The sequence below is a fragment of the Pholcus phalangioides genome, unplaced genomic scaffold (assembly GCF_987345545.1).
Source record: "Pholcus phalangioides strain wild (caught in Gottingen) unplaced genomic scaffold, Ppha-v1.0 ptg000015l_1, whole genome shotgun sequence".
Lineage (NCBI taxonomy): Eukaryota > Metazoa > Arthropoda > Arachnida > Araneae > Pholcidae > Pholcus > Pholcus phalangioides.
This window is the reverse complement of record NW_028301608.1, coordinates 25,362,659-25,383,138: the sequence shown is the minus strand read 5'-3', so window position 1 is coordinate 25,383,138 and position 20,480 is coordinate 25,362,659. Positions and strand designations below refer to the sequence as shown.

At 36.8% G+C, this 20,480-nt stretch overlaps 1 protein-coding gene across 1 annotated transcript; it reads right to left on the bottom strand.

Moving 5' to 3' along the window:
• Window positions 1–9,251: 9,251 nt before the first annotated feature.
• Window positions 9,252–19,335, bottom strand: LOC149075737 (uncharacterized). The gene is made up of 5 exons (XM_089243247.1): window positions 19,201–19,335; window positions 18,792–18,963; window positions 16,512–16,687; window positions 12,645–12,756; window positions 9,252–11,297 (listed from the first exon to the last, which is right to left on the bottom strand). Exons 1-5 carry the CDS (start codon window positions 19,257–19,259, stop codon window positions 11,223–11,225), a joined length of 594 nt encoding a protein of 197 aa, XP_089099373.1. The 5' UTR covers window positions 19,260–19,335; the 3' UTR covers window positions 9,252–11,222.
• Window positions 19,336–20,480: the final 1,145 nt, after the last annotated feature.

Below are 20,480 nucleotides of genomic sequence, written 5' to 3'. Positions count from 1 at the left end.
TATCACTTGCGATACAGTGCGTAGCACCGCTGTCGGCACAGGCAGTTCCCACTTTGCCATTTACATGAATTTTTAACAATGTTACGGGTTTTGTTACAGAAGAGCATAGATTCAGTTCCAACTGACCAAACTGAGTGGTTGTCGCTGTCATTTCGGGATTACAGGTCGGACACTGCGCTCTAATTACCCCCGGATATCCACATCCATAGCAGCTTACAGGTCGCTGTTCATCCAGGCTGATCATGGGAAGTGTCTGTTCATCTGCACGAATCACTGGTTTTGATGACGTCCATGGATATTTCCTCGGTGTTTGCTTTCGACGACCCTCGACATCGTACTGCTGGTTGAATTTCTTTGGGAAAGTACTCCTGGCATCTTCATACGCGTCGAGTTTCTCCGCTAGTTCCGATGGGGAGATCAACATGGCCCATACATCGATGAAATGTTCTTTCACTTGTGGAGGGCACTTCTTCTTCATCTGATCAGCTATGACTAGATTAATCAAGTCCTCGAATGTTGTGACCTTAACTTCTGTTAACCACCCTTCAAGATACGTTTTCAACTCAAAATAAAAATCACGCCATGAACTCTCCGAGTTCTTCCGATGCTCTACAAAAAGCTGTCGAAATCTGTCCGCATGTAGCTTAAATCGCTTTAACAGCAGTTCCTTGAGATACCGATAGTCCTTGAACTTCTCGTCAGGCTCCCTGGCACAGATCCTAGCCACCTCCTTCGGTAAGCTATTGATGAGATACGTAATCCACAATTCTTCCGGAATCTGGTGTAATCCCATGTGTCGTTCGAACAGGACCAGGAACAGTGAAATGTCATCTGATGATTCAAAACGCGGAACCGACACTTGAAAGTCCCGATTTGTCACAGCCGGTCGAACGGAAGCTTGGCACTTCTCCGATTCTATCCTCAGTCTCTCGAGTTCGAACTGCATTTCTGCTCGCCGGTTCCTCTCTTCGGCATCTTCCCGTCGAATCCTCTCCTCTGTTTCTTCTCGTCGAATTCTTTCTTTCTCTTCGGCATCTTCCCGTCGAATCCTCTCCTCTGTTTCTTCTCGTCGAATTCTTTCTTCTGCTTCTTCTTGTCGAATTCTCTCTTCTACGAGGGTCTGTAGCACTCCTTTTGCGAAGACCTCATCGTATTCTTTACTGGACGTAATCAGCTTCTTCAGCTCTATCACTTTCATCTCGGGTTCGGTAGGTTCGCCCATCTCTTCGGCAAGGCGACGGAGTTCGTCTTTTCGATATTTCGCCAAGTATGCCATTTTCACTCACTTGGTACCTAATTAGGATGTCCGCTTAGCTAAAAACACTCACGCGTCTATTTTAAACGTTGGGCGCCAATGTGACGATTGGTGAGGTGTATACGAAGCGACGAACATGAAACATTCCTTTATTCTGCATTAACCTGCGAAACACACAACCCTTCGTGATGAAGGTTAAAATCGAACTCTCGAGAATGTCTTCTTCTCCTCTCGATACAACTTAAATCTCACGTGTCTCGTGAATAAAAGTATTACTGTACATCCTTGTTAACAGCTTGCCTGTTACACATTTCTTTTTTTCGTAAATTTCGCTTTAATCCATCGCAATTAGCAGCAAGGCTTCATTCCCCGCCATTATGGGTTTCTCGGTGATTTTAGTGATACAGTAGAACCTCTCGAAACGGACACCAATGGGACCATAAATTTTGTCCGCTAATGGGGAGGTATGATGTACAGTGGAACCTCGTTTATACGACTTTTACATTTATATTACGTTTGGCTTCGGTCGAAATAATTTCTTATACATTTTAATGTTAAATATGTTACTGTTTGTGAAAGTGGTTCACCCGCGGTTCTGGGCTTTCTTCACACATTCAACAAACGAACAAAACCAAAATTACCATTCGCATTCGTTATGCTGGACCATAATTATGTTCAGCTAATTAAGGAATTTATGAGTTAATTAAGGAATTTATGAGTATAATTAGGGTGACCATACGTCCCGTATTTCCCGGGACAGTCCCGGTATTTTCTGTTTTTATGGTCGTCCCGACTTTTTGGCAAAAGTGCCCCGGTTTTTCCCGTATTTTACACGAAACCTACTTGAATATTTACTTTTTATTGAAGTCAGAGATTGACATTATTTTTCAACTCATAAATTATTTTATGATAATTACAACTATAAAAGAGAATATTAATCTCCCTCATTCGTGTAGACGTTTTTCTTCGTGGAATTCATTTTAATTCACTTCAATTTGCAGTAATGGTTCATTTCCCACCATTTTGATTTTTCCGTAATTTCAACAATATTTGGCAACTTTTTTTGGATTTGGCGTCGTTTTTGGCGATAATTGGCGATGTCCTGTATTTCCCCGTATTTCTCTCGAAGAAATATGGTCAGCCTAAGTATAATGTAAGAATACCAATATATGATAAACTAAGAATTTATCATATTCAATCCACTGCAATTCTCAGTAGTTAGTGCTTCATTTCCCGCCATCGACGATTTCCCAATGACTTAAGGCCCTCCTCACAAGGGGAAACTAAAGTTCGGCAACTGATAAGAGAAACCGTTTCCCGAAAACCAGCACGCATATTGTTGTAGAAGCCCTCACACGAAGAAATTAGCGTCTTGGCGCCGAAATATCGAACGCGACTCAATCACTTGGCGACTGGCATGCTAGTCGCCGCCAACTTTTGTTGAAGAAACTAGAAACTGCCTTTATAGCATTTCTTCATATTTTCGTCATGCGAGTTTGGACCCGAATTGAAAAGCAATCCAGAGTATAGATATATATAATAAATTATCAGTTGAAATTATACAATGAAATTTCTACAGAATTTCAGTTTACAGGTAAATACACGATTTCTATATTTAAATTGATATTATTTTGAAATTATAATGAAATCAGGGGCGTGGGAATTGTTTCGAAACTGTGGGTGATCGTCTTTAGTTTTATATCGGAATGTTTAATTTCTTAATCAATTCTGGGGTGCTCGGATCCATGCCACAAATTACCGTGGGTGCTTGAGCTTGCACCCCTGGCCCTGACGCCTCTGAACGAAATGGTAAACCAGGACTGTCATTTAAACTTTTTGGGGGGGGGCAAAGAACATATACTCACTGTACGTACATATATATACTATTTCTAGTGTACTTTTTAAAGCCGGGGAAAATAGCCCCCCCCCCCCCGATCCTCCCAGATGACGGGTCTGTGGTAAACACATTGGCCCACCTGGGCACTCCCCGGGGGCGATTTCAAAAGAAGATGAAGCGTCACGAAAATTAGATCTGGTAAAAAATTTCAGGAATAACCAAATGAATTTCCCAATTAGGGTCTCAGAAAAAAAATGCATGGCTGGGTGCCCCATGATGCTCTTAAGACGGCCTTGGATAAGAACCTCCAGAAAATTTCAAAACACTGTCTACTTTTACTTGTACCTAAACAAGCACGTGTTCCATAGGGATGGTCCCTGATTTCCCCCCTTGCTTGGAATGTCTAATCTATATAGGTCACGTACACGCACATCTGTGTGTGGGAGTATTTGGGAAAAATCATTCCCTGAAACATAAACAACAATTCATGTGTTGTTTATCTCTAGTTTTGTGCCTTTAGTTTATTTTTTGCCTCTCGGAACCAGCTTTCGTCATTTCATTTCATGAAACTACTTAAAATTCTGCGTGACAATATTTTAACTTATAAACAATAAAAATATGTATTAATAAAATATGTAATCCGACATATATAGGTACTGAAAGGCATATTTATAGAGGAAAAACACGATTTTTTTTCCAAATGAAACGAAATTATACTAAAAAATTATCTAATTTTTACCATTTTATTGTCATTTCAAAATGATATCAATTTAAATAATGAAATTTTGTATTTACCTGTGAACTGAAATTCTGTGTAGCAAGTTCACGAATAATAGAAATATTCGTCTAACAAGATAGTACCGGAAGATAAGAAGGAAAACTATAGACTGTGCTGTTTTTACTCAGTTTCCCGGGCTTTGAATATTTTTTCAGTAGCGCCGTGTGAGGGAGAACGAGCAACTCGACTCGTTCTAGTCAACTCAACTCTCAAGTTGAAGCAACTCGATCTCGATTTTAGTTTCCCCGTGTGAGGAGGGCCTAACAGTAGTTGGCAACTTTGCTTACTTTCGACATAATTTTTGGTCATAATTGATGCTCTGCATTTTGATTTTCGTATATATTTAGGGGAAATGTGGTCAGCCTACGTGATAGCTATACCTAGGCTGACCATACTTCCTCGAGAGAAATACGGGACATCGGGATTCCACATACGGGAAAATATGGGATGAGTTGAAAAATAATTTCAATCTTTGACTTCAATAAAGAATAAAAACTCAAGTAGGCTTCGCGTGAAATACGGGAAAAACCGGGACACTTTTGCCAAAAAGTCGGGACGGTCAAAACAACAGAAAACACAGGGATTGTCCCGGGAAATACGGGACGTATGGTATATTATTGTCTATCCCCCAATTCCCTTAGTTTTTTTTCCCCCCATAAAATATGGTCAGCTTACAACTGCACTTGGAATCAGCATGTGTCTGTGCTGCCATCTAGCGACATATATAATCGCTCTTCTCAGTCATACATTCATTGCGTCAGTAGATGGCAGCAAAGATCTTGTTTGAATGAGATTTTAAATTAAGGTAGGAAGGATTAAAAATTTGAAGCACGTCTTTTTTTATGGACTCTTGTAAGAGCTATAAAACTGGAACGTGAAAATGAATATCACTCTCGTGATTTTGAACATGAAAGCAACACATGCGTTCGGGAAAAAATAAATTAATGCAACTCAACTGCTGTGATATGAAATAAATTATTATTGTAGTCAACCACAATTCAAAAGAAAATTAAATTCCCATTTCTTTTCTTTTTAAAGAGCAACTTCTATAGCTACGTAAGTGTGAAAGGCACTCACCTGTACCCATCATCAAAAGAAGAGCACATTTACGCAAAGTTTGACATACGAATGTATGAAATCAGGGTGATTTCAATCCTTGAAATGTAATTTGTACGAGTTGTTTAATTGTAACGTTGATCAAGTGCTCACGAGCACGAAATCGCACACGAGCATCGAACACTGTAGGGGCTATGCAAATGCATGGGCTCACCCAGGCACGGCCCGAGGGCCACAAGAGTAGCGGGGGGGGGGGCCTCAGAAAAACGAGAAGTAGTTGAAATTTTCGAGGATTTTCAAGGTACGGCTCATAGGCGGAGATTGACTTATTTTTACTTATATTACTTATTATTTGAAGTCTGGGGGGCAAGGTCATTATTGCTGGGGGGGGGGGGGCACGATGATGATCATGTCAGCTCATATATACATATACATTAGATCAGTCGACTCCACCTGTGACGCTGGGGGGCAATGCCCCCCACGCATCTCCGCCCATGGTAGGGCCTCAGACAAATCACTTGCCCGGGGGCACCAATTATGTTCTTGAGACGGTCTTGACTCAGGCTGATTCAGGGAGCACCTTGGTGCTCGCGAGCAACGGGTTGAAAATGTCTGCCATAGAATAACTGATTATGTGATGAAGTTCCGAGGTGGGTTTCGATGGTGAATTGGTTAACCAATAGTCTAAATTTGGACTGGTTGTTGTCGAACACAGTTTATAACCTTTCTCTTCCCCTTCCGTGACGCTGCATCCCCCTTCCCCTGGCCACACGAGAGTATATTTCGCACGCAAGCGAATGCAAGTTTTGTGACGTCACAGTGCCAGCTCTTAATTGGCTGCGCTGTCGTAACGCCGAGCTCCTAATTGGCTGCGCTGTCGTAACGCAGTGCATCCAGAGCACTTAACTTTTTTTGTTTTTCTTACTCTTCACTCCTGTGCAAGACTTCAGTCCCGATAAAAAGCCCCTCCCCTCTCATTCAGAGCCAACCATGAATATTGTCAAAAATTTTTATATATAGTGAACAAATCTGCCACACGCAGGATTGTTACGTCGTTTAAACTTAAAATTTCTTAATTTCAATTTTAAATTATTAAAATTAAATTCAGTTGAGGCGAATCACATCATGTCAAACCTAGACGTTTCACTTCTATCACGCGAGACTCTCACGCAGATTTTTATTTTTCCATGAAAGAAGTGAAATTACTCTTCAAAATTATTTTTCTCAGATAATTACTGATTCTGAATCATTTTGAGACTGCATATAAAACGTCCATATTTTGTAAACACTATGAAAAAAATGGTGCCTTTCTTAGTTACTTTTGCCCATAACCAACAAACGGGTAAAAATAAAATCTTATAAATTTTACAAAATAAGCTTTCTAGAAAATAACTATACAATACAGTATGTATTATATTGTGAAACATCATTAAACTGGAGAACTCTCCGTGCCACTCATCAAATAAAAAGCACAACTGTTATGATTCTTTGATTCGAATTTGTGACGTTTTTGGTTAATGCGCTGAACCAAACAAAAAAACAGTATGATATATATCAGTAAATATTTCATAAGTAATATTAGTAAAATTATTAATTTTATTTCAATATTTTAACAGTTGTTTGTGTGTAGTAAAGTAGCATTAGTAATACTCGCAAACCGTGGCCATGAAAAAAGCGCTTATACTCCTTTATATGCTTACATATTTACGCTACAGTCGAGAGAGAATCCCGTTTTAACGAATACTTTCTAATCCCCAAGATAAGTTTAAATAGAAACAATGCGAAAACCTGGAATTCCTTTATAATGAAATTTCGTTTTAACGAAGTGATTTCTCCGGTCTCTTGGAGTTCGTTATAACGAGATTTGACTGTGTTACAGTAAAACCTCTCTTATGCGGAACACCGACGGGACCAAAAACATTTGTTCGTAAAAGAGGGGTGACCGCTAATCAGGAGTTTGGAATACACACCTTTATTATACAAGGTGAAATTATTATTTGGCCGTAAAAGAGGGGTGACCGCATCTGAGGAGATTTACTGTACACAATTGCAGGCAGGCCACATTTTGCTAGTGTTACTAATGTCATTTTACAACACGCACATAACTGTTAAATTTTCAAGACAAACTTAATTTATATATATCTAATATTATTGCTCATAAAATGTTTACTAATATCATACTTTACTTTTTTTCCATTCGGCACATTAATCAAAAAACACGTCACAAATTCGAATCGAAGAATCATAACAGTTGTTTTTTATTTGATAGGTGGCAGGAGTTCCAGTTTAATGTTTCTCAATATAATACATACATACTGCACCAAAGAGATCTACAAACTTTCAGACATGGTGGGCCAAATAGAAACTTCCCACAAGACCTGATGGCCACAACTCATTTAATTACATCTTAATAAAGAAGAGTAAAATATCCGATTTAAATTTTAAAAAATCCATTTATTTTCGTCACGATATTTCACACCCAGCCCTGCGGCTATGATGAGTTGAGACGGCAGTAGTGACACACTTTTTTTATATAAATATTCAAATATTTGTTTGAGTTCCGTAGAACAGCCTCATCATCATTATCAAGGGTTCCGCTGAAGAGATTTATAGCTATCAAGCGAGAAACTCTATATGTTGGGAAACCCTGGTTTAATATACAAATGTCCAAACAGAAATCATTTGATATATATTTGAAACTTTATTAAAATTTATACTCTAAGAAAATCAGAAATCCCATGGTCATATATGCAACTGACATTAATAATCTAATAGTTTGAAATATATTAAAGCAATATCTTAAGTGCTGTGTTTGCTGCCAGATTTTTAGGCGACACATTTTAAGCACAGAAATAACTTAGGTGTGTGACCATGTCTTGTTTTCGACATAGTACCATTATTCACTGTTATTGCTGTGCTCGTTTTCGTCGCAGTGAAACATAGTTTGGGGGAATGCAAACATTTATAGAAGAAATGCACCAAAAAAGTTTTTTTTCCAAGCACTTGCAAGTGTGATTATATTTTTTTTTCAAGGACTGCAACGATTTTTCAAGGACCTTTAACGACTTGGAAATTACCTTTTTTTTCAAGGAGTGCAAGAACTCTGATATAGTATAATTCAACATTAATTTTGTAAGACACAAAAATTCATTAGGATGTCATAACTAATGACCTTTTGACTATACAAATACAAGGCCACAACAGGCAAAGTGCCCAATGAGATGGCTAAGAAAAAGATGCCCATAACACAAATATGGATATGTCACATATTTCTTAAATTTTGCAACCCCATATTAAAAGTGCAATTGCAAAATCTATAAAAATCAAATTTCAGGACATTCAACACGATGTTTGGCAATTTAGCACACGTTATTTGGCGACATTGGCGATTTAACACACAATTCGGCGGACTAGCTGTTTTATTCATGAAATGAATTTTTTCTCCCACGCAACATCGGGATTTGACGCAATGACCATCGACCATAGTAATTTCTGATGCTTGCAGTGGTGACTTTTTTTTTTCTTTTTTTGAAAACGGAAACCGCGGTCAGTTATTGAGAAACACTGAACTAAAGTAAACCATCTTCAGCTGTACGATCAAAGATATGATCGGGGTTTCACAATGAAAAGCCCGATGAGGGGCCGAGAATTTGCATAAGAAGCTACGGTTACCACAATCCGGGGACAAAATCGTGAGCAGGAAATATTCCAGGGTGGGGGAAAAGTCGACTTTTTTTTTTTTTAGAAACTGCTGGAAGGATTTTAAGTTTTTAAGGGCCCTTAAAAAGGAAATTAAAATTAATGACTTTTTAAGGAGTTTTTAAGCACCGTACAAACCCTGCCTGGGATAAGCTATTCAATTTAATAACAACTCTATTAGAGAAAAATTTCCTGCGACAGCACAACCTAGAATTGTCCCTTACCAATCGATACTGGTGTATCTTTGTCACAGCAGTCAATTGATGGTGTATTAATAATTTATGGTCCATCCTATTCATTCCACTAAAATTTTTGAACACTTTGATCAAATCCCACCTTCCGACACCTATGTTCTTCCAATGTAAACATATTCAAAAAATGAACTCTTCATAGCTCAAGCCCCATCTGCCAACAAGGACTATGTAATAAATAGTGTAATTTAGTATTTTAGTTTTTGTCAATCAAAAATTTCGCCATTTCTGGCATGTTTTTTCCTTTCTTACGCAATAACTCTATTTCTCGAAAACACTATATCTCAAAATTATTGTCGGTCCCATCAGTTTCGAGATAGGGAAGTTTGACTGTATATATTTCACTCAGTATATATTCACACAGAATCAATACACTATGTCTTCTAAAACACATTATTCATCAGTTTTTAGTACAAAAGAATAGTTCTGTCATAACATACAAAGATTGAGATGAAGTATTACATAAAGTGTGATCATACTCTTTACAACACCTCTCCAAAATACAAATAGCATATTAACAAATTACCCTAGGATTATGCAGAATAAGAGTATGTTAAAAATATTCCAATATGACACACTCACACTATTTACATCAAACACTTAGACTGAATTTATTGCATATGTCCCTTCAATTTTTACATTATTTCTTATAACAAATAACAGTTTTATGATGTGTAGACTTACAGATGATACAAAAAAAGTAACAAAAATTACAGGTTCAATTAAATACACTATAAATATTCATTAAAATAATCAAAAACTATGATGGCATTTTAGTTTCATCATAAATTTTATAAATAAAGTATGCACTGATTAAAGTGACCACATTGGGACCACATAGATTCATGAGTGGAACAAGCTCTTCAAATGGGGGATGGGGATCACAAAGAATGAGTATGGCGAAAGAAGAGAATAACTGAGGGTGTGGGTATGGCAAATGGAAGGAATCTCCACCTCCACCTAATGCCAATAATACAATTTTTTCAGTCAAGGGGGCAGTTTCTCCATTTCATGTGAAAAGTTTTTTTTACATGCCATAAAAGTCATTCTGTGAGAGAAGATATCTTGAGAAAATCTTTCATGTTTCAATGGAGGAACTGTGAATGTGGTCAGTTGAAATAAACTGACGAACTTCAGAAAGGGACTGTATTTTACTATACATTTGTCTCCACTATGAGAAGTTTATGAATCAGCCCTGCTTGTGCATGGATCATAGTGACTACTACAGCCAGACTAAAACATTGTGAACTGAATACAGTAATGTCTGCCAACAAAAGAGGAAGATGTATCTCCTACATCATCAGCCTCTCGGCTGATTACTATAACTCAGGGGTTCTCGATATGTGTGCACTTCCCAGAGGCTCACCGCTGCTCCAAGATAATGAAATAAATCAGTAAATTTGATAAAGGAATAAAAAAAAAGAGGCATACAGGGCTCTGCCATAGAGTTTCTAGACTAAAAAAGGCCCTGAGAGTCAAAAAAGGTAGAGAACTGCTGCTATAAGTTATACGGAAAAAATAAGTCAAGTTCAGCGATGGCTTCAAAATGCTAAAAGAAATGGATAATATAAACCGAAATTCTGAGACGGCTAGAAACCAAGTTTTCCCCATGTTGTGATATATGGCTGGTTTTAAACATCAGAGCTGGACAAATCCCAGTAGCAAGGTCACCACGGCAATGAAAAAATTGGTATGGCCGCATGGTGCAGTTGCTAAATTTTAAGGCTGAAAGCAGCACAGAATGTTTGGAATTTACAGCAGCATATCTGCCAACATGAAAGATAGTCACCATGCCCCTCCCCCGAAAAAGTAAAAATAATTATTATTTTGGATCTTTTTCAGGTAAAAAAAATTTTGGAGCCTAAAAAAATTTTTCTGGTGCCTAGATTTTTTTTTTTTTTTTTGCAATTTGTCCAGCCCAGCCTCACATTTTAAAAAATTATATCAGCACCTGAATATAGTCATAACATTATATGTCATTCCAATAAGCAGAGTAATGGTAAAAATAGCAAAACAATTATTTTGATAAAGATTTATAATTGATTAATTAGTAGAAGTCAAAATGTTAAGTAGATAGGTAAAAAATTACTTCGTGAGAGATGAATTAATTAACTCAAATAAATCATTTCCCTCAACTTCACAAAATTAAAAAATGTGATATCTCATCATCAAATATATTGCATTAAAAAAAAAGAAAAATACAGCTGCACAGTACTTTTAAATAGAATACTTTAATACTTTGGATTTGTGATCAGTACGAGCTCAAAATTAAAAAAAAATGAATAGAATCTTATATACAAAAACAAATTCAATATAAAAAAGGTAACAACTTTAATCATTCAAAATCTATTTTCGTCTTTTTTTCCTGTGCGACCATAAAGAATCACAGTTCAAATCCCCTATATCTTCATGGATGCCGGGCTAAAAAGTATGCAATAAATACAGTGAATAGTGAATATCTATCAAAAAGAAATGAAATTGTCAAATTTTAAAAATAGAATCCATTTTGTTATTATGTAGGAAAAAAAATCATATAGTTGTTAAATAGAGCACAAAGAAAAAATTATTTTCTGGCATCCAGATTATTTTGAAATTTTTCAAGCCCTTGTCTTGTGTAAATGTCGGAAGACAATTTTTACAATCAGACCTGTTTGTTGCAGAATCAAAAAAAAAAAAGAAAAACCAGTGGAGATATCCACTACAAATGAACAACTACATTATATCAATTTGAGAAGCATCCAAAATACTAAATTCACAGGAAATGAAAAAATTTTGTTATATGTGAAAATTTATAATGTCAGTGTCCATTATAAGTGAGTGCGATTATATTTGTCTTATGTAAGCTGACATTCCAATAAGCTGAAAAGCACTTACGACATAATATGAATGTTTTACATATTATACATACAATTCATACTTTTACATTAACTATGGCCCTATTTGACAAAATTCTTAAATTAAGATTATCTACAATTCTAGGCAATCAATAAAAGTTAATATCACAGTTTATTGAATTTTTGTACAATGTAATAACTGGTTCAGATTTTTATGGTAGGTCATATTTTGGACATTTTCGAGCTATTGGGCATATTTTTTGAAGGTTTTTAGCGATCGGTCATGTTTTAGGGATTTTCAAGCAATCTGTCATATGTTTCGGTCCTTTTTTATCACCAAAAATTTTAATCTGTAGGCATTTTATGCACTTACAATGAATTATTGTCTTTGTTCGGAAAACTTTCACATTCCCAGCATATTTTTATCTCTATAGAGGGGTTTATCGTACTAAAGGATATTGTTGTATCAACAGGAGTTTAACATTACAGACTAGGTGATTCCAAGCAAGATTTTTAAAAAGACAATTGTAAAGAGATTTATCATTATATCGAGCACCGTTGTAGCAAAGTTTCACTGAATATATTAGTTATTTTTGGGTATTTTAAATACCCAAAAGATTATTTTGCGGCATTGAAAACCGTTATTTTGACATCCCCCCCCCCCCCTGAACATGCCTTTCCTGTCATACAACCTCTATTGCTGTCACCTTCGCAGATGGCTGCTTTTTTACACAATGCTGAGTGGCCATCTTAGAGGAATTTGACTGTATATGCATGAATTCATTAAAAACTTTTATTCCAAGTGAAATTTTATCCAATCACTTTAGCACCAAGAATTATATATATATAGATTATAGGTTACCAATTATATACATGTATAATTTATTATGTTATCAACTGAATTGAATACATTTATAAGAAAATTAGAACATACTTCTGAAATTGTTTGTCGACCGGATGAGCTGCAAGGGTTTTCTTCAGGCTTCTCAACAATGCATCTAACATCGGTGTGTGAGGATGATGGTCCTAAAAGCAATCTTGATGAGCTGTAATACATTTAAGTCACTCTCAGTATTCTTCTCAATGAATTATTAAACAAGTCAAAACTGAAAACTTTGAAAAAGAAGGAGATTTTTAAGCAGATCTGAATTTTGTACATAAACAGGCAAATATAAGAGAGATTTTAACAAATAATGTAATTGAAATTGCTATTTTTCTCCTCTTTTGGAAAAATGTGACATTGTGCTGGCCATAGTCAATTAGAACCAAATGTAGAGTAAAAATTATGAGTCATAATAACACTCAAATCAAAATAATGCCAACAAAAAAAACACCATCAAGCCAAAAAATGGGACTAAAAAACAGACTAAACAGGGCATATGGTTATCAAGAAAACAGGGCATATGGTTATCAAGAATACAGGATATCTAACCGATTTGACTGTGGGGAGGCAGAACTGACACACTAGCTGTTTGGCAAATTTTGTCTTTTCATCACCAAAATTAAAATTTCTTCATGATTTTGTACAATGGTGATAATTTACATTTGTATATGATGTCATTTCAAATAGAAAAAAAAAAGTTTCCCAGGTACATCTGGGAAGATTTGTACTGTTGTAGGGCCGGTGAAAGCAACAGGCCTACAATAGAACAAATCTTTGCTCATTACTAGGACTCAGATTTCTATGTCTTTGAATATTTTTAAAATTTTTTTTGCATATTTTATAATTTTCGATGAAAAGTAAATTTTTTCCTCGCTATTCTAATCCTGCTTCAGACTGGTTTTTGAAGTTCCTGCCTCTGACAATAGCTCTTAGGGCTGGGATGGAACGTCATTGCTAATTGGTAAAAAAAAACCCTGAAATTCAGGTTTTTTCAACCAATTAGCAATGACATTGAATTCTTAGAGCATAAAAATACTAGGCCTTCAACAACACTAGTGTGTGGCTGTAAATAAATCATCTGAATCGGTGTCTGCGATGGTAACTCGAGGGAAAAATTGGCTAAAATTGGTAAATGGGAGAAAAATTTTTTGCATTTGTGGGAAATTTTGTTTTTATCAAATAAAAAAAAATTTTTTTTTTTTCAATTTTGTACAATACTTTTCTAAAGCTAAATGTCATGCTTAGGCTAGGTATTTTCACTTACAGATGGAAGTAATTAATTCTGAATTTGTAGGGAAAAACTTACACAAAAGGGAATTTTTTGAGGGAAATTTTCGCTTGATGAGATTAGTAAAATGAAGAATTTTGTTTTTTACTGCAAAGTGACACTCAAATTTGGATTCACTGGGAAGTTTGAAACTAACACTACCCATGTGCATATGCCAGTTTTGTAATGCGATGGCTTGGGACCTGTCGTTTTTGGGTTCTAACTTCTAATTATTGAGAGAGATGTGTACGTTTAGGAACCAGGAACCTCCCGCCTACTGGAAATCGCAAAGGTCTTGCTAGCATACCGTCACTGGATGATTTATTTGTTTGTTTCCCTCATTTGAAATGTGGGGTCTTCAAGCTCTTAGATGAGAATGAGACTTCAGGTCGGCTGCCTGTGCTCCATCTAAATACTAAATTTGGTTTTTTTTTCATACTTAATCCTTTTTGGAATTCTGGCCAAAATCTTATCTTGAGTTCCTTTTTTTTTTTTTTTTTTTTTTTGGTGGTATTGTTTTGTACAATTCTTTGAATGTATAGAGTAAATTTTGAAAAGTTGCACACATGTAAACGTGGTGAACCCCCAGTAGTGGTTCACAACTTTCTTCTTCCACCATGCCACACCTAAGCATTTTACAAAATCCTGATGCCCCCTCCACTTAAGAGACACACAAGGAATGGAGGGGGGTGCGATTTTAAAAAATTGTAAAAGTTAAAATATATAATAAAAATCTTTAAATCTGTTTTAATCAGTTTCTGTGAATTTGAGACGCTTCTTCAATGTTAAAAACTCATAATGTCTTTGGAGAGATTCTCTGTGCTCTCTTCCAACATCAAATTAGCCAATGAACCCCCCCCCCCAAAACGAAGTAGGTCCTACTTATGCTCCCATCCCCCCTTTCCATGATATACATTAGAACCTCTTCATAATGGGCACCCATGGGTTTTAGCCTAGACACCAAATTTTGACTGCTGACAAAGAGTGCCTGTTAATGGATAGCAAAACACACTGAGACACATTATTGTATTTTTAAAAAAAAACTTCCATTATCAGGTGTCCATTAAAGGGGGGGGGGGTGTTTCTTCAAGGAGGCTTTACTGTAGTTTTCGTTATTTGAAAAGGTATCTCTGATCCACACATGAAAAAAGCTAAAAATTCATCATCCTGGTCTAAAGTAGGGGTGTTCAATTTTTGAGCGGGCCAAAAAAAAAATTCCATGAAGCCCAGAGTGTGGCTAATAAATCATTCCATGGTATCTCTATCCACACAGTGACATCCTAACAGGTGGGAGAAAGGGCTTTGAGTCAAATAGAGAGCCCTATATTATTGGAGGATTTTATTTATTCTGAGATCATTGAATATGAATTTTCATTAATTATGAAATTATTTTTTGAGTTTTTACTGATTCTTAAATTACTTCCTTGTTGGATATGAATATTTGATCATTTATGTCGCACCGCTGCCATTTTCTGCACACGAGGGCTAATTAAACAGGGACCTACAATTTATTGCCGATTCCAAACAGCAGGCTTGCTTTTTTATATATTTCCTCGATTCCAAGTTGTTTTTTCGTTAATTACGAATTTTTATAAATCCTGATTTCGCCCACTAAAAAAAACCAAATTGCCCCCCCCCCCCCCCCCCACATTGGGAATCAGGGTTGTAGAGGATAATCATTATATAGAAAGGCAGCAGTATAATATTGGAGAGTAGACATTTTCAAACAAGACTTAGTAAATATTGTTGAAGAGCGATTTATTGTTGTATTGCATATCGTTGTACTTTTTTTTTCTTGACATAAAGGGAGAAGACTGTTGAGGGAAATATAATATTCTGTCACCGTAAGTTCCTGATTATAATCCACAAATGCAAACAGGGCCGTCATTTCCACTTTTTCTGGGGGGGGGGGGGGGGGGGCTAAGCGCATGTACTCAATGTATGTGTGTGTGTGTATATATATATATATATATACCATTTTTAGTGCATTTTCGAAAGCCAGCCCCCCCCCCTAAATGACGGGCCTGAACGCAAATTTCAATGCTTTTAGGAGGGGGGGGGGAATCTCATCATATATTAAGCAGTGGCATGTAATCTGGATATAGGCCTACCTATTTCATTTGTGAACAATGAAATCCCTTAAGGACCAGAAAGGTTTGTTGTTGTTCATATTTTTCTAGGAAAAAATACCAAATGATCTGCATTAAGAAATTTAATTTTTTTTTTTCTGCAGAAGTGTGGCCAATTCGCGACAGAGACGGCCACTATCATGGACATAATTATCACAAAAAAATATGCCAACTTGACAATGAGACTGAATCATGTCTTTATCTGACTTTGCCCAGGAATCACTGGCCAGCCACTATCTGAAATTCCAACATTGGCTGGGTCAACATTTAACGAAATTGACTGATTCACAATGTGGCTGGCCCCGTAGCGAATTGGCTAATTTTAGGCTTTGGCAGTCACATAAACATACACAGGGAAACAATATATGTGGTAAAATTTCTATTTAAGTAAACATCCCTCATTTACACATTGCGGTCATGTGAAAATAATGTAAACATAACAATACATAAAAATGAATGGAAAATACGAGTGCAAAAAATTATTGCAAAGATCATTAATGATATAAATCAGGTCTTACTTACTCGTTGGTTGTTTCATCATCTCGGCCATATCTTTGAGTGACTGGTTCAACATAACCAAGTTCTTTCTTGTATTCTTCAACTTGATGCTCAAGAGCCTTCACAACTTTCTGCAGCTTCTTGGCATTGTCAAGGGCAGTCTTGCGCAAGCGTACAGAGTCTCTCACCACACGAGTCATCTATAAAACAATTTTTTATTTATTCAGTATCACATAGAATAGGAGAAAAGAGCAAGAACCAATTAGGCATCATTACACCAAGATGAAAGAAATTGTAACTTTCATGTATTAACCAGTCATTTGGCCATGACCTGTTAGCCCGTCATGGTAGCTTAGAGGGAAATTAATTGGCCATGTGACTGGTTAGAGGTGGATGAATAATCTTCGTGTCAAATAAGATCAATTAATATTTTTCACTTAATCCAATTGCAGTTGGTACTTGATTTTACAAACCTCCAATTCACGAACACACATATTCTTATGAACTAATCTTCTAATCCAAACAGTGGTAAATTCCCAAAATATGGTATACCAGTGTTTGGTTATTTTTTTTATTCTTTTATCGCTAGACCCGATTTGCTGCTAATTATTAGGGGTAACAGACAGAGATGATATGAACATCCAAAGGCGTAAATATACGCCCGTATAAAAGGGGTTAAAGAAAAGTCCCCCACCACCACCACCACAAGTAGACAGGGAAGAGGATATAACAATGCCTTTAACATTTTGTCGCTCAATTTTAATGCTCCTTGGAATGTCTCAGTATTATTTCCAATATAACCATATCGCTCAAAGCTTTTTTTCACACATTCAACGCACAACAGTGACCGTGCAGAGTTCCCATAGATTATGGCGGCTACCATAACCCAAAGCAATTTCAGTTGCTAATATAAAGCAGAATGTTGACCGGCTGAGCTGCGCCCTACCAAACCGAACAAAAAAACGATTTGCAAGCATGGCTGAGGACAGCGCGGGTGATTCTGATGGCGTGACAGAACTAAGGAAACGAGGATGAAGGAAATCTACATGTATGCTGAATCTAGCGTTCTCACAAGAGAGAAATTCACATGAGCTGGTGAACTGGTTTTCCATAACAATGCATATAAAAATAAAGGGGGGAAAATCAGTTTTTAGAATGATGCCAGACAAGCGTGATTATTGCAGTTGCTGAAGAAGATGGAAAGTACAAAGAGTTGTCAATTGAACATTTTTTGACAGAGGTAGTCATTTCTTAGTCGAAAAAAAAACTTCCTTCTGTCAAGAGCTGCACGATTTCTGCCGTCCATGATCATCTGGCAACTCCAATTTACTCTTCATCCTGCAAATTGTATGCCAAAAATGGCATATGTGCAGTTATCACTTGCAATTTTTCAGCTGCAATCTAAATTTCTAAAAATTCCGGAAAGTGGGAGAAAGGGTAAAAAGTCTGCACCCACCTAAATCTCCACCTAATCTGTAGAGTTGGCAGGTCTGAGAATATGCCAGTATTTTTCCAACCTATAGTGTACAGACCCCCCTCCCAGAGGTCCATGTCTATGAATGCTTTGTAAGGGGACCTCATGATCATTCACATATACTACCAATGAATAACGCATTTTACGACACGAAATTGTTATCCAAGTTTTTTATGATATGCAAATTATGAAAAAACAATACATTTTGGATTTTATGGGGGGGGGGGGGAGAAGGAATGTCAAAATTTACCGGAGGCTACTAGAGGTTCATGGAGACAGTGACTTTCAATACCAGTTATCATAAAGGTTGGGACACAATGGCATATACCCCATATAATACTCAATGTATATACACAATTTTCAATGAAAGGATGCAGTTATGTTAATCTGGTTATCACAAGTCATTCACAGCGAGCCATTAACAAGCTGATACTGAAGACACATTCTACAGCCATTATAGCGACACCATCTCCCTGCCATCGTAAGTGATCATTATACAGTCTATGTTCGTTATAGCAGCCATGCGATTACAACGACTGGTAGAGCAATTCTCAAATGTTTTCATAGAATGACTACCATATGTTTTATATCCGATATAATGGCCCTTCTGATTCAATGACTCTTCCAATATAACGTTTGTTTTCGATGGGACAGAGTAATCGTTAAATACAGCATCAATTGTAACAGATTTCAACTGTATAAATGAATAAGTTCGATAATTTACCTTATGCAAACCAAAAATTCCTCAACATTGAATGCTTTTTTATGGCATTGAATCACTAAGTTAATTATCATGATAAATTGATTGAAGACCCAATAGAAATACTCACAACACCCATATTTCCTTCCACCGCTTTGACATACTTCATGTAAGCTGTTCTCTCCCTACGAAGCGCCATCAATTCCTTCTTGTACAGTGGTAAGTCTGTCTCTTCCCTCGCAGCAACATCTATGTTTTGCTGAAGCTTGTTCTTGACTCTCGTTAAACGATCTATGACGCCCCTTTACGAAGGAAAAAATAAATATTAATCATTGTAAATAATAGTAATAACAAAATATTAATATCAAATATTACTAGGTCATAATCAAGGTATAATCACTTCTTTTTCACTTCGAAATCATATTTTTCATCTCTAATAGAGTTTCAATGGGTATAGAGGGGGTGAAAATTCCCAATTGCAAATAAATTGGCGTCGCATAACACGAAATAATGATGTTCTCAAGAAGTTCGATACGTACTTGGCGTCTTTTAGTAATAATAATTTATTATACGCCACATCATATCCAGGATCATTCATGCTGGAAATGACAGTTTGCAAACAGTGTTTTGGAGCAAGCGGACCGTCATGCGGACGGTCTTGACCGTTGTTTTTTTTCTCTCTGCTGGCAGATTTTCTTGATATTTCTTCGGGAAATTCCCTACGTCCTGTGATATTCCCTTTCCTTTGTCAAGATATTTTCCCCTCTCTACTGGAGTGGACCATATTTTAACAAAATGAAAACGGGACATAGAAAGATACCGTAAAGCCGGGTTTTCCTAGGAGTACAACTTTTGCGCTGTGTGCAGCGTGAGAACGCTCATTGGTCAAAAAAACTTGAATTTCAGGTTTTTAAACCAATCAGCGTTTTTCCGCTTTACACTGCGCAGAAATTTTACTCCTATACTCTATTCATTCTAACTTGGGTCCTGATGTAAATCAACCACTGTACCAATTTTTGATATCACTCCGCCTCCTTTATCTCTACTGGTTGTAATTTTACCCACCCCTTCATTACGTGTTCCGAACACGTGCGATTTTTCCTCAAACGTGAGATTGTAAATTCGTTATGAAGAATTTTCCTGAAAATTTTTTTTCACTGTTCTCCAAATTTTGTTGAAATAAAAACTGTTGATAGTACCAATTAAATAGAAAAAGGTATATATCTCCCAAAAAAATTTGATAAGTTATTCTGTCGTTATCATCACTCCTCAAGAGTTCCAGCCCGGACATTGCCTGCGATAATTCTTGTCATTTTTTTATTTTTTTACGCTAAAAGTTTACTAGAAGGGCTGTTGAAAGGTTGGCGAAATGAAGGAGGGAAAGAGGTCACTCAACGAGGCGCGCGACTTGAACAAACATGTTTGTTTTCAACTCGATCTGCTGATTTTCACTATCTGTTGATTGGTCCATCTTCCCCCTTTTTTTCTTTCCCTTTTTTAAAAAAGTAGCTTCTGGAGAAGAGATCATCATCAACATCATCATAATCAGACCCTTACATTTCATTTCCCCCGGTCACTTTCTCTATCTTCCTCCTCCTTCTTTACTATGTGTGGGAATCTCCCCCCCCCCCAACCCTATGTGATTTTTTCTTCCTAGTCGAAATTCTTGTACAGCGTACCTCTTCGTTCCAGTATGTGCACGGCCTTATGATGTTTAGATGTGTCGTGAGTTCGATACCCGGTTCGTCCTTGTCAGAAACTTTCCTGACACACGAGTACAACAGCCACGGTGGCGTGACCACAGAAAAAGATTGCTACC

What these genes read in the sequence shown, in the direction of transcription:
- LOC149075737 (XM_089243247.1), bottom strand. Translation starts at nt 19,259, where the DNA reads ATGAATGATCCTGGATATGATGTGGCGTATAATAAATTATTATTACTA. An exon ending in GATGATGAAACAACCAACGA is followed by an intron (nt 12,757 to 16,511) that starts GTAAGTAAGACC and finishes AATGTATTACAG; the next exon opens with CTCATCAAGATTGCTTTTAG. An exon ending in GTCGACAAACAATTTCAGAA is followed by an intron (nt 11,298 to 12,644) that starts GTATGTTCTAAT and finishes CATACTTTTTAG; the next exon opens with CCCGGCATCCATGAAGATAT.